The sequence below is a fragment of the Macaca mulatta genome, chromosome 4, assembly GCF_049350105.2.
Source record: "Macaca mulatta isolate MMU2019108-1 chromosome 4, T2T-MMU8v2.0, whole genome shotgun sequence".
NCBI lineage: Eukaryota > Metazoa > Chordata > Mammalia > Primates > Cercopithecidae > Macaca > Macaca mulatta.
The window spans coordinates 4,217,947-4,230,623 of NC_133409.1; the positions used below are offsets into that span (position 1 = coordinate 4,217,947).

Here is a 12,677-nt window from a genome sequence, read left to right on the forward strand (position 1 = left end):
TAAATTTTTAGAAAGTATATATCCCATATTTTGTCATGAATAAAGGTATATACCATGAAGGCCATATTTGACATTCTTTCCACACAGTATTTATTGAGCCCCTACCATGCAATACACACAACAATTATTCAGGAAAATTCTACACTCTTGCCTTCGTGTAGTAAGAGAGGGAGACAGACATACCAATGGCAATGACAAGTCATGGTACGTTAAAACCAGCAGGGAGACCTTTAGATAACCAGAGAAGCCCTCCTCTGAGGAGGTGACAGGAGAGATTAAAAGGACTCTGCTGTCATAATTAACTAGGAATCCCTAAAAGAAAACAAGTCATAACATTAAAAATAAGCAAAGGAAGGACTATACATACTTTAAGGAGTTTCTGTGGGCTATAGTTTTTCATAGTAATCAAGACATTAAGTTAGCTTAGCATCAATCTCCTGGTTATAAAATAACAACATTAGGTTTAAATCAACTCTCATTTTACAAATTCCAAATGAATCTAGGATCCAAGTGACAAAGAGCCTGAAAAATACTCCAGTGATAGCCTGCTTATTCTTTGGAAGCCCTTCTTTTACACACAAATGTGAATACAAAGGAAAAAGCAAACTTAGCCAAGATGATATTAAAACATACTCTAATTTTCTTAAAAAAAGAATGTAATCCAAAGAACCAAGTTTATCATCTTCCTAAACACAGAAACCACAAAATTATCAGTGGTTATCAAAGCTGCCTGAAATCACCAATCACAGATGATTAATGAAGTTATAAAATTTGAAAATAGATACTGATCACTGTACCAGAAAAAAAAAACAAACAAAAGAAAACCCACAACTATACTCTCATACGCATAAAAAGATTACCCAAGTAAATAAATACAGGACTTAAATCTTATTTCTACAAATCAACTCCTGCAGTGAATTTGTTCAACATCTACTGAACATCTGATAAGGACCAGTACACAATGCTTCTGTTCTTGCAGAAAACTAAAAAACTGAACTTGTGATGGCCAAATAGACTAAAAATAATCATTAGATGGTTAAAAAAAAAAAATTCACACGAGCTTAGACAAAGCAAATTGAAACTGTTGGCCTTGAAATACTGGCTGAATTACTCATATTAAGTTTACCTACATCATAATAAAAGATACAATATGTTAAATGCAAAGCTTAACTAGGACCTGAATAAATTTAATAGTACAGGAAGGTTCTGGAGAAAACAAAATAGAAAGTGTGAGCCAGCCACTACATAGTGAAAAAGCTAAAAAACCAACATACGGACATTCTTAAAAACCAATTCATTTCATTATGAAAGGCTTCTAATACAATTCTGAAAAATAATTTCTAAAAATAGAAACGTTCAGATATAAGCAGGGAAAAAAAATAGTAAATGAAATAATATATCATCTTTTTTTCCAAGTCCTTCAATTCTTGTTTTGCTTCAATGTATGTACACAGCAAACTTTCACCTACAGTATAACTGAAAAAATAGCTTTCCAAATGACAGGCCAATTTTAGTAACTAGTCATACCACTAAGAAATAAAAAGTTTCAACTGAGTGCTTAAAATAGAATTTAAATCAATGAACTATGTTTCTGATTTGAGATTTTTTTTAAATGCTAACTCAATTCAAAATCCCAAAAAGCTAAATTCTCTTTATTAAATTGAAAAAAGATTCCTTAAACCAAACTTGAGAAATCTCTCAAAAAAAAAAAAAAATCCATTCAAACAAAAAAAACTACATACCAAGAAAATGTTTTACGGTCATTTTTTTTTTAACTTGTGATAAAAAGAAAAATGAATTCATTATTCTGAAAGAAAGCATAATCCTGAAACTAAATTATGCCCCCTTTCTAAAGATATACTAAATAGTCTATGAACGAACACTTAAGTACATAATACTAACTCGCTTACTAGAACCTAACTCGTAAAATCATTACAGAAGATGAATGAATCAGGAGTAACTTAACATAACATCTATGCTCAAATTGGCAACCTGAGCCTAATGATGTGTGTCAGGATTCAACTAAGGATTAAGACAAATGGCTAGCTACCCACGTCAAGTGCAGTCACAGGTACAGGCGAAGACAGAAGAAATAGAGTCCTTCCCATGACTGGCAAAAAAATCAAGAAATCAGAGAAGCAATAGTCAAATTTTCTCCAAAATATACAGTGGAATTTAATGATAAAAGGAATACATTTCATAAGAATGTTCAAATTTGCCAAACCCGTTCTGTTGCCTAGGAGCTAGTATTTTATAGCAAGTGTTAACTATAAATCACCTATTACAACAAATCAAAAATAGACGCTATTAAAATGATTTCCTAAACAGGCACAAAACTTGAGGGAAACGTTTTTTATGCTATTAAAGTCTGTGCAGCCACCGAATGAACAGAGCGCGGAACCGACCCTTGCAGAGCGATTTACAGGGTTGTTCCCTGACCCTTCACCTCCCTCCCCTCTCCACAGAGCCCTTCCTGGTGGACTTGGACTCACACACTTTTTTAAAAGCTGCTCGGAACGCTTTCAGCAGCTTTGTTATAAACAACCCCCATTGTTACCAGGCCAGGAGAGAGCGTGATTTCCTCCTCCTCTCGGGGAGCCAGCCCGGGGCCGGCGCCTCCCTCCGGGCAGAGGCCACCGCAGAGGGCCCCTCCTCGCAGCCCCAGAGGTGGAGAAGGCACGCCTTTCCTCGGGGGAGTCCGATTCCCGGCCTGTGCCATCAGGGAACCCGCAGCTCCCGAACTTTGTGATACTGACTTTCCCCTCCCAGCTGGCAGCCTGCAAGTTTGTGAACCTGAAGCACAGCCCGCCTCCCAGGTTCCATCCCGGCCACGGCGAAGGGGCGCCGCGAGCCAGAACCTGGCTGCAGGTGGAGAGCTCCTGCCCCGCGCGCCGCCGCGCCCCCCGCGCGGCTGGGGATCAGGCCGGGGCCGCGCCGCGCTCGCGGCGGTGGGGGCGGCGACCCAGGTGAGACACCAGGTGAGCGGCCGGAGAGGGGAACAGGTGACTGCCGCGCCCCGCCAGCCCCCGCGACCCCGGGATCCACCGCGGCAGGGGGACGGGGGCTGCGGGGGACGCCGGGGCCCGCGGTGGGCCTGGGGGAGGGGGAGGGGAGAGAGGGGGAGGAGTGGGGGAGGGGGAAGGGAGGGCGGGTCCGCGGCTGGCGGGCGGCGGCAGGGGGGGAGGGGCGGGGCGGGGCGCGGCGGGCGGGGGTCGCGCAGGCCCCGCGCCCCGCGGCGCTCACCTCGGTGGGCTGGCTGATCTCGAACAGGTCCAGCCGGTTGGCGTTCCAGTGGTGGATGATGTCGGCCAGCTTCCGCCGCTCCTCGTCACGGCCGCCCGCCGACATGGTCCCGGCCGCGCCTCCTCAGCCGCGCGGGGCCGGGGCCGGAGGACGGGCCGAGGACGACAGGTCTGCGGGGATCCGACGCCCCTCGCCGCCCCCCGCCGGCCGCCGCCGCCTCCGCGCCCGCGCCGCGTCCTCTGACTCGGCCTCCGCCTGGGGCTCAGTCCGCGCCGCGCCGCGCCGCCTCAGCCCCGCCGGCCGGTGTGCGCCCGGCGCCCGCACCCTCCCGCGCCCCGCCCGCCGCCGTGCGCGCCCCCGCCCGCCGTGCGCGCCGCCGCCCGCGAGCCGCCGCCGCACCTCCGGGCCGCTCCGCTAGGTGCTGCTGCCGCGGCCGCCAGGGAGGGAGACGCCGGAGGGCGGGCCCCACGCGGCGCTAGGGTTCGGTCTGGACTGGCGGTGGTGGGTCCGGACCGGCGGTGCCGAGTTCTGTCCCGACCAACGGTGCTAGGTTCGGTTCGGATGCGCGCTGCTGAATCTAAATGGGCGGTGCTGGGTCCGACGGAAGGTGCTGTGTTCAGTCCGGACGCGCGGTGCTGTGTCTGGACGGGCGGTGCTGGATCCAACTGGGCGGTGCTGGATCTGGACTGGCGGTGATGGGTCCGATGGGCGGTGCTACATTGGGTTCGGACGGGCGATGCTGGGTCCGATGGGCGGTGCTGAGTTCGGTCCGGACGGGCGGGGACGGGCGGTGCTGGGTCCAAATGGGTGGTGATGGATCTGGACGGGCGGTGCTGGGTCCGATGGGCGGTGCTAGGTTCGGTTCGGATGGGTGGTGCTGGGTCTAAATGGGCGGCGCCGGGTCCGATGGGCGGTGCTGGGTTCGGTCCGGACTGGCGGGTCTGGGTCTGGACGGGCAGTGCTGGGTCCGAACGGGCGATGGGTCCGATGGACTGTGTTAGATTCGGTTCGGACTGGCAATGCAGGGTCTAAATGGGCGGCGCTGGGTCCGATGGGCGGTACTGGGTTCGGTCCGGACGGCCGGGTCTGGGTCTGGACGTGCGGTACTGTATCCAAGTGGGCGGTGCTGATTCCGGACGGGCTGTGCTAGGTTAGGTCCCGACGGGTGGTGCAGGGTCTAAATGGGCGGTGCTGGGCACAGCAGGGGACAGGTGGGCGTGGCGGCACAGGTACGGAGCGCAGTGCGGGTGCGGCGCCCTCCGAAGGGCCTTGCGCTCCCCGCGCTCGCTGCTCCTCCAACCTGCGCATTGCCCCGGGGCTGCTGTGTGTTTCTTCCAGGGTGATTCCTTTCTGCTGGGGTCACTTCGAAGCTGACCTTTTCAAGCTGTTTTCTTCCGAGGAGGATACCTTATTAGGCTTTGTGTGCATTTCAAGTGTCATGTTTTCCGGACCGCGCCCCGCTGCTCCCGGGGTGTTCGAGCCCCCACACTGCTGTGCGGTGTTCCTCTCGCTGAGTGAGGTTGGAGGTTCCCACTGCCTTTGTGTGTCTCCTTAGAAAACGCCTCTTCTCGCAGACACATTGTTATCTGCAAGTCCTTCGCAGATGTAGAGAACGGACTGCAGAGTTAATAAACGTCGAAGGGAAGCTTTGATGCGCCCCTGTTGGCCCTGAGAGATGCCGCGTGAGCGTCATTTTAAATCCTGTACCTGTACGTGGACGTGGAAACCTGAAATTAATTTCAGTAGCAAGCTTTGTGAATTGTAGGGCTTTTTTTTATTAGGTGTCTTTTTTGTAACTGCTCCTCCCCTCCCCCACCCTTTGTTTTGGCTGTAGAACACATCCCAGCAGTCTCCCCATGCAGTATTCAGTCAGGCGAAGTTGCGTTCTTACGTTATCTGTGATGTGTAACAAAAAAGCGTTTATCTTTGAAACACTAAGGCAAGTAATGAGAAGAGTGAACTATATTTGACAAAGCCTTTTTATTTTTGTCATTACTTTTTCTTCCAGTGTGGAAATAATTTTTCTCTCCACCAACTGGATTTTCTCTTTTGCAGACAATTAGAGAATTCTGTCATCCTCACTGGGTTCTGTCTTTTCTACTGCACTTGTCCAGTACAGCTACATAAGGAGGCTTCTCAGCAGAGGAGCCTGGGGTGTTGAACCAGTGCCATGGGGGAATGAATTATGCAATAGATCGCTAGTCTCCTTTCTTAAAATTAAAGTGTGGTGACGTGCAGAAAAGCATCTGTGTCTAAATGGCATCTTCATGTTGTAGCACTCGGTTTCTTTATGCCTTTCAGTTCCTGTGCTTCTTGATAGACTCGAGTTTTTACTGTGTGAGCATCCCCGTGCCGGCACAGCGAAGGACTCTCACTGGGTTCTACATGTGCTGCACAGATCCCTGGCACAGCGTTAACTGAACCTCAACTGCAGGAGCTTCATTCCCGAGGATGCTGTTACCAAGAGTAACTTGCCTCTTGAAGAATGAGTTTGCAAAGCTGGCAGTTAGATTGCTGATGTCCAAAGTAAGTATGTGTAGCATCGCTAAAGAGAAAATTCAGGATTCCTGGAAAACAGTTACGGGCTCTCTGCAGTGTTATTTTTGTAATAAAAAACATGTAGCATATGTGAAATACCTACTGAGTGATGCAGGACACATAGAAGGCTCTAAATTAATGTGAATTATTCTCGTTTTTCTGACTGTCATTAAAAGTCCCCATTTGTAGTATGTATGAGTGGTATATCAATATCTAAACTACAGTTCACCGTAGGTCCCAACCAACATTAGTTTATTGACAAATGTTTAAGAGCAACCAGAAATTCATAGAATACCTATGATTCTTAAATCATGAACACTCCCATAACTGGTATATGTTTAGGACATGAAAATTTCCAGGCTGACAAATTATTTCACTGTCGTTGTTCAACACTCCAGGATGATATTCTGAGCTGTGTGTCAATTTCAATACCACCTAGAACAATAAAAGGCAGACATGCTACCATCCTCTATTCTCATTGCCCCACTGGATTCTGGTACATCTAAAAATTATACTTAAATGATATCCAAGAAATGCTGTATAAAAATAAAATAATGGGCTTTTCTGTTATTAATTCCATTTTATACATGGTGAGACTGAAATGCAAGAGAAAGGACCGGACTGAAGCTAAACGAAGCTGCACTGGGCGAGGTTGAAAAAGACCTTTTTAATCTATAAGTCAGTTTTTAAAAATTTAAGTTTTTACTTTATAATTTTAGTTTTCCTTTTAAATGTATATTATTTTTAGTTGCTCTATTCAAAAAGTTTTTACAGCTTCTGTTTCAATCAGCAGTGATATACTAATATTTCTAAGTTTCTCCCATCTGAAACCAAAATCTACGTAAAACCTAAAAGCACTAGGTAATAGAGGACAACAGAGCAAGACTCTCTTAAAAGAAGAAGTATCACGGCCGGGCGCGGTGGCTCAAGCCTGTAATCCCAGCAATTTGGGAGGCCGAGACGGGCGGATCACGAGGTCAGGAGATCGAGACCATCCTGGCTAACACGGTGAAACCCCATCTCTACTAAAAATACAAAAAACTAGCCGGGCGAGGTGGCGGGCACCTATAGTCCCAGCTACTCGGGAGGCTGAGGCAGGAGAATGGCGTAAACCCGGGAGACGGAGCTTGTAGTGAGCTGAGATCAGGCCACTGCACTCCAGTCTGAGGGGCAGAGCGGGACTCCGTCTCAAAAAAAAAAAAAGAAGAAGAAGAAGTATCACATAATAGGAATAAATGTGAGGACAGAAAGTAATAATATTTTTGAATTTCTGATTAAACTTTGCACTTACTTTAAAAATTTTTTTGAAATATGAAAACCAGGTTCTGAGACCAGCCACTTGAAATAAACCTTTTCCTGCCCCAATTTTCACAGGCTCTAGAAAATAGTAAGTACCAGGAAAAAGATTAATACATTTTTAAAAAATGATACAAATATATCCACTATGTTTAACTATATCACTATATTTAGTACCCTACAGGTCATTTAATTTTCTAGCTGCCAATAAATTCCATATTTAATCAAATTTAGAAAAATGTCATTATTATTGTATAAATCATCTTACAAGTCCTTTTAGTAGATATATCAATTTAGAGGATGGTCTTTAGCAAAAAAGTAAAGTAAAAGGATTTAATAAAGGTCCTAATAGCAGACATTCTAGGGCAGGCAGCCTTCTACAGTAGCCCATGCACGTGAAAGTTAATCTAATTAGTTGATCTAGAAAGTTAAATAACCAAACTCTCCTTTGCTTAACCCATCACTAGAAAGGCCAGTGTTGTTAATTTTGTTTTTTAAACAAACAAGCAAAAAAGATAAATTCTAGAGGATTAGTTTTTCATGAGTAGAGTATGTGCTACTTTACTGGAAAATGAAGAAATATATCTTTCAAATATATATCTGCTTCCTTCATTACTTTCCCATGTTCCCAATATTTAGTCACATTTTAGGTTAGAACTTTCAGGAAGTGAGTTTTTACACAGAAATTAGTGCTATAAACAGCCCTTAAAATAGGAATTTAATCTTACTTATTTAAAAAATATATATAATCTTACCAACCCAGAAAGACATTTGTGGTTAAATGTATTCTCTGGCATTTTATAAACTAAGATGATACTGGAAGGAAAAAACTAAATCTTAAATACATAAACAACATATTTACACTGTGATATGGTTTAGATCTGCGTCCCAAAGCCAAATCTCACGTCAGATTGTAATGCCCAATGTTGGAGGTGGGGCCTGGGGGGAGGTGATTGGATTGGATCATGGGGGTGGATTTCCCCCTTTGGTGCTGTTCTGGTGATGGAGTTCTTATTAAATCTTGTTGTTTAATAGTGTGTGGTACCTCCCTTCCCCCACTTCCTCCTGTTACAGCCAGGTAAGACATATCTGCTTCCCCTTTGCCTGCTGCCATGATTGTAAGTTTCCTGAGGCCTCCCCAGCCATGCTTCCTGTACAGCCTGCAGAACCATGAGCCAATTAAACCTCTTTTCTTTATAAATTGACCTAGTCTCAGGTATTTCTTTATAGCAATGCAAAAACGGAATGGACTAATACACACTGAATGCAAAGAAACGAAATGGGGGGTGTGTGTGTGTGTGTATGGAAAGTATTAGAAGGGGATTATACCGTAAACATAGGTCACTTACCTTTTACTGTGTTGGAGAATTGCTTTGCATTATCTTCCTTTTATTCAGTACGTGTTGCAGACTAAGTTAAAATGTGATCATATACATCCTGAGAATAATGAAAGAATATCAGGCTGTGAATAGATTTGCGAAAGGGCGTCTCCCCTGCCTGCCTCCTTGTCGTCCTTTCCACATTCTGTGCATCCCTAGGCCTGCAAGGGGTCGCTCCATGGTGCTCTGGAAGTGCTCTCACTTCCAGAATTTTTCCTTCCAATGCCCCATTGCATCAGTTTCGGTTTCCCACTTTGAAAACCAATCAACTAAACAGCACTAGTTCTTTTGTCGCCATCTCCCCGTGTTTTCCCGATCCCTTACACTTGGCACTTTGATTTTAGCTGCTACCTTGAATTTGGTTTTGACTTGAAATTCTGAATGTGCCTTTTTCCTCACGAGTTCTGTTCCCCTTGGCGTTGGGGACCCATCTTACTGGTGTTTGATTCCGTGTCCTGCTTCTAGCAGAGAGCACAGTTCTGTGTACCTAGCGGATATTTAATAAACGCGCATTGGCTAGATTGAAGATGGCTGTGTACTGGCGGGGCGGGGTAGGGGTGCCCAGCACACAGCTTCTACAGCTAGTCTAATCCCAGCAGCTGAGACTAGACTTTACTCAGGTGAGTGGGCTTTACAAGGGTAGAGAGTCCACAGTCTGGAGGTCGTGGAGCTTTTCCATCCAGCCTTTCACCTTTTTTCTTGATAATAAAAGGTGCAGTTCTAAACAATGGGTCTAGAAGAAGAAAGAAGTATGCTTGTGTCATTCCTAAAATAGAGGGCTTGACCTACTGAGCAACTTTAATAGGACTCTATGATCTCGCTGTCATTAACAGAACAAAGGCCAGAAATATTTAGGAGGCATTATGGAAACCAGGTGCTAAAATGAACTAAATATAATAAACCTAATTCCCTCCCCATTTTCACAGGTTCTATAATATAGAAAGTACTAGGGAAAAGAGGAGGAGCTTTATACACCTAAGAAGAACAAAGGGTACAAATATATCAACTTATTTTTTACATCTTATGCCCTTTTCTGCTAGAAAATTATATGTATAATATAGAATATAAGCTGAATATATAAATTTTGCTAGGAAACTAATGTTTTGAAATGCAAACTCCCATTAAATTTTATTTTAACAAATAAAAACAGATACCAAATGAAGGGGAGTGTACTATTAACGTGCTATTTACCAGCAGTAAAAATCATAGAAACAAAACAAAGTGTTGAGAAATGTGTTGTTCATGGCAAAGCCATAAATGGAATATCCAGGGACTTCTCCGAAGAAAAATCTTTTCTTTATCCACTAGTATCTCTGGAAATAAAAATTACCAAACTACAGGGTTTTGCTTGCTTTTGAAAATAAAGTGCAGCTTAGACATTATTTCAAGTGCTTTCGACATTTGCAGTAGTTCTATGAGAAGGGAGAAACTTGGCCTTAGTACTTCCACTAAGATAGTTTTATAAGCACGTACCCCGAAGCACCCTTACCACACACACACACCTTCTCTAAATATATGCCAACGGTAGATGACAAATAAAGAGGGAAAACATAGAATTGTAGGAGACTTGAAACAGCATGGGCATGACTGAGGATCAGCGTTGGGATGGAGGTGCATGACGGTGAGAAGGAGCTGAAGGAAAAGCCCTGTTGGAGTCTGGAACCCAAAGAAGGCAGATCCTACAAGGAGCCGGGCTCTTGTTGGGCGGTGGGGACTATGGTAGGGACCACAAGTGCTCATGGGAGGAGAGGAAGCTGCTGCCAACTGCAGCTGCCCACATGACTGACGTGAAGCCATGTGTCTCCGGGAAGAGAAAACGTGCGTGTGGCCTCCTGCCGGGAACTGCCACGCAGCGAGTGACTGCATCTGATGCCTTCCACCATGGCAACACGGCTTGTTCCTAGACAAGGGCTCCACACGGACGAGGTGCCTTTGTTAAGCAGAGGTGTGAGCAGAAAGATACACTGAGAAAGATACAGTAGAGAGAGAATCTCCCACTTACCATGAGCTGGTGAAGAAAAAATTCCCATGCACGTGAACACAGCAAATGCTAAGGGACCACCTGAATCAGCAACCAATCTGAAAAGAGCTTTAAAATAAACATGTTTGGGAAACTTGAAGAAATGTATGCAGGAATAGCATGCATCAAAAGGGGTAAGAAGTTATGAAAAAGAACTGGCAGAAATATCCTAACTGAATTAACACAGAAACAGAAAACCAAATACTACATATTCTCCTAAGTGGGAGCTACACACTATGGACACAGGGACATAGGGATGGAAACGGTGGATAGTGGGGCCCACGGGAGGGAGAAAGGGGCAAGGAGAGAACTGCCTACTGGAAACTGTGTTCACTCTTTGGGTGATGGGTTTGATCAAGGCCCAAACCTCAGCATCACACAATAAATCCACGTAGCAAACCTGCATATATACCCCTGACTCTAAAACATAAAAGGGGGGCCAGGCACGGTGGCTCAAGCCTGTAACCCTAGCACTTTAGAAGGCCGAGGCAGGAGGATCACTTGAGGTCAGAAGTTTGAGACCAAGCTCTCCAACCGTGTAAAACCCCATCTCTACTAAAAACACACAGTTGGCCAGGCACGGTGGCTCATGCCTGTAATCCCAGCACTTTGGGAGGCTGAGGTGGGCAGATCACCTGAGGTTGGGAGTTCGAGACCAGCTTGACCAACATGGAGAAACCCCGTCTACCAAAAATACAAAATTAACCCGGCATGGTGGTGTGTACGTGTAATCCCAGCTACTCGGGAGACTGAGGCAGCAGAATCGCTTGAACCCAGGAAGTGGAGGTTGCAGTGAGCAGAGATCACGCCATGGCACTAGAGCCTGGGCAACAAGAGCAAAAGTCTGTCTAAAAAAAAAAAATACCACAAAATTAGCTGGGCCTGGTGGTGTGTAGGCCTGTAATCCCAGCTACTCTGGAGGCAGAGGCAGAAGAAGCGCTTGAACCGAGGAGGCGGAGGTTGCGATGAGCCAATATGGTGCCACTGCACTCCAGCCTGGGCAACAGAGCGACACTCCATCTCTAAAAAAAAAAAAAAAAAGGACTGGCAGAAATAATAAAACAAGAACATAAAAAAATCCAGTTGAAAGCAGAAAAGAAGAAAGCTGAGAAACGCATCTGGAAAGTAAAATGAGTGGAAAGAAAAAAAGATTTATAAAAGTGAGAGATCTTTTTTTTTTTTTTTTTTTTTTTTTGGAGACGGAGTCTTGCTCTGTCGCCCAGGCTGGGGTGCAGTGGCCGGATCTCAGCTCACTGCAAGCTCCACCTCCCGGGTTTACGCCATTCTCCTGCCTCAGCCTCCCGAGTAGCTGGGACTACAGGCGCCCGCCACCTCGCCCGGCTAGTTTTTTGTATTTTTTAGTAGAGATGGGGTTTCACCGTGTTAGCCAGGATGGTCTCGATCTCCTGACCTCGTGATCCACCCGTCTCGGCCTCCCAAAGTGCTGGGATTACAGGCTTGAGCCACCGCGCCCGGCAAAAGTGAGAGATCTTAAGGAGCAAGAGCTGTAGGCGGAGGGAGTTAATCTCATCTCGTCAGAATTCCAGAGGATTAGAGAGAATGACGGAGAGGCATAATTAAAGAGATCATCGCTGGGAATTTTCCAGAATGTAAGAAGCACAAGATTCTTCAAATTAAAAGTGCTTTCAAGTGTCAAGCAGGACACATGTAGGTCAATTTGCACCTGAATAAACCATAGCCGCAACTCTAAGGTAAAGCTCAAAAAGGAAATGCTGAAAGTCACCTGAGAAAGAAAAGGAGAAAATTGCCTGAGAAAGAAAGTTCCTGTAAAAGAAGGAAAGACAGTGGACTCAAGAGGGCATCTGAAAACCTGTCTCTGAGTTTGAGACAAACCACAGATGAGAAATCTGAGGCCCAGAAGTGTCCCCTGCTCATGACTCACACTTGTCTATATTCCAATGCCCTGTTTTGGTGAAACTATTTCCTGATTTTAGCACCACTGCAGAGAAGGACAAACAGGCGAGTGACCTCAAAAAATACAGCTAGAATGTAGGTGAGCGCAGACATGGCAATGTAGAAGGATACTCTGTAATTATAGTTATGTGGTTGGATTAGATCAATGATCCAACAATGATCAAATTCTGATCATCAGAATTTCCTGGGGAGCTTTTCTCACAGTGATATGAATAGTATCGAATACGAATAGAATGCCAGAGGAAGTCCCCGTCTCCACTCCTCAC

General features: G+C 45.5%; 2 protein-coding genes and 1 pseudogene across 37 annotated transcripts in view; 2 read left to right on the forward strand and 1 right to left on the reverse strand.

Annotated features, from left to right (window-relative positions):
• AFDN (afadin, adherens junction formation factor) overlaps positions 1 to 3,910 on the reverse strand; it is a 142,212-nt gene extending 138,302 nt beyond the window's left edge. For 18 of the 32 annotated variants that reach the window (XM_078001133.1, XM_078001126.1, XM_078001129.1 and 15 more), the window contains exon 1: positions 2,558 to 2,719. In XM_078001133.1, coding sequence (XP_077857259.1) covers positions 2,558 to 2,719 — 162 coding nt within the window. Of the gene's footprint in view, positions 1 to 2,557; positions 2,720 to 3,243; positions 3,553 to 3,642 lie in introns of those variants that run through there. The other 14 variants (XM_015137713.3, XM_078001138.1, XM_078001152.1 and 11 more) reach the window with 2 other exon arrangements.
• The window catches only part of LOC114677438 (uncharacterized), a 74,217-nt gene continuing 64,206 nt past the window's right edge, over positions 2,667 to 12,677 (forward strand). The window contains exons 1-2 of one of the 5 annotated variants that reach the window (XR_013416952.1): positions 2,832 to 2,966; positions 5,545 to 5,877. The gene's annotated coding sequence lies outside the window, so the exon portion shown is untranslated. Of the gene's footprint in view, positions 2,979 to 5,544; positions 5,878 to 12,677 lie in introns of those variants that run through there. The other 4 variants (XM_078001159.1, XM_078001156.1, XM_078001154.1 and 1 more) reach the window with 4 other exon arrangements.
• LOC144340698 (putative uncharacterized protein AFDN-DT) lies at positions 4,057 to 4,658 on the forward strand (annotated as a pseudogene).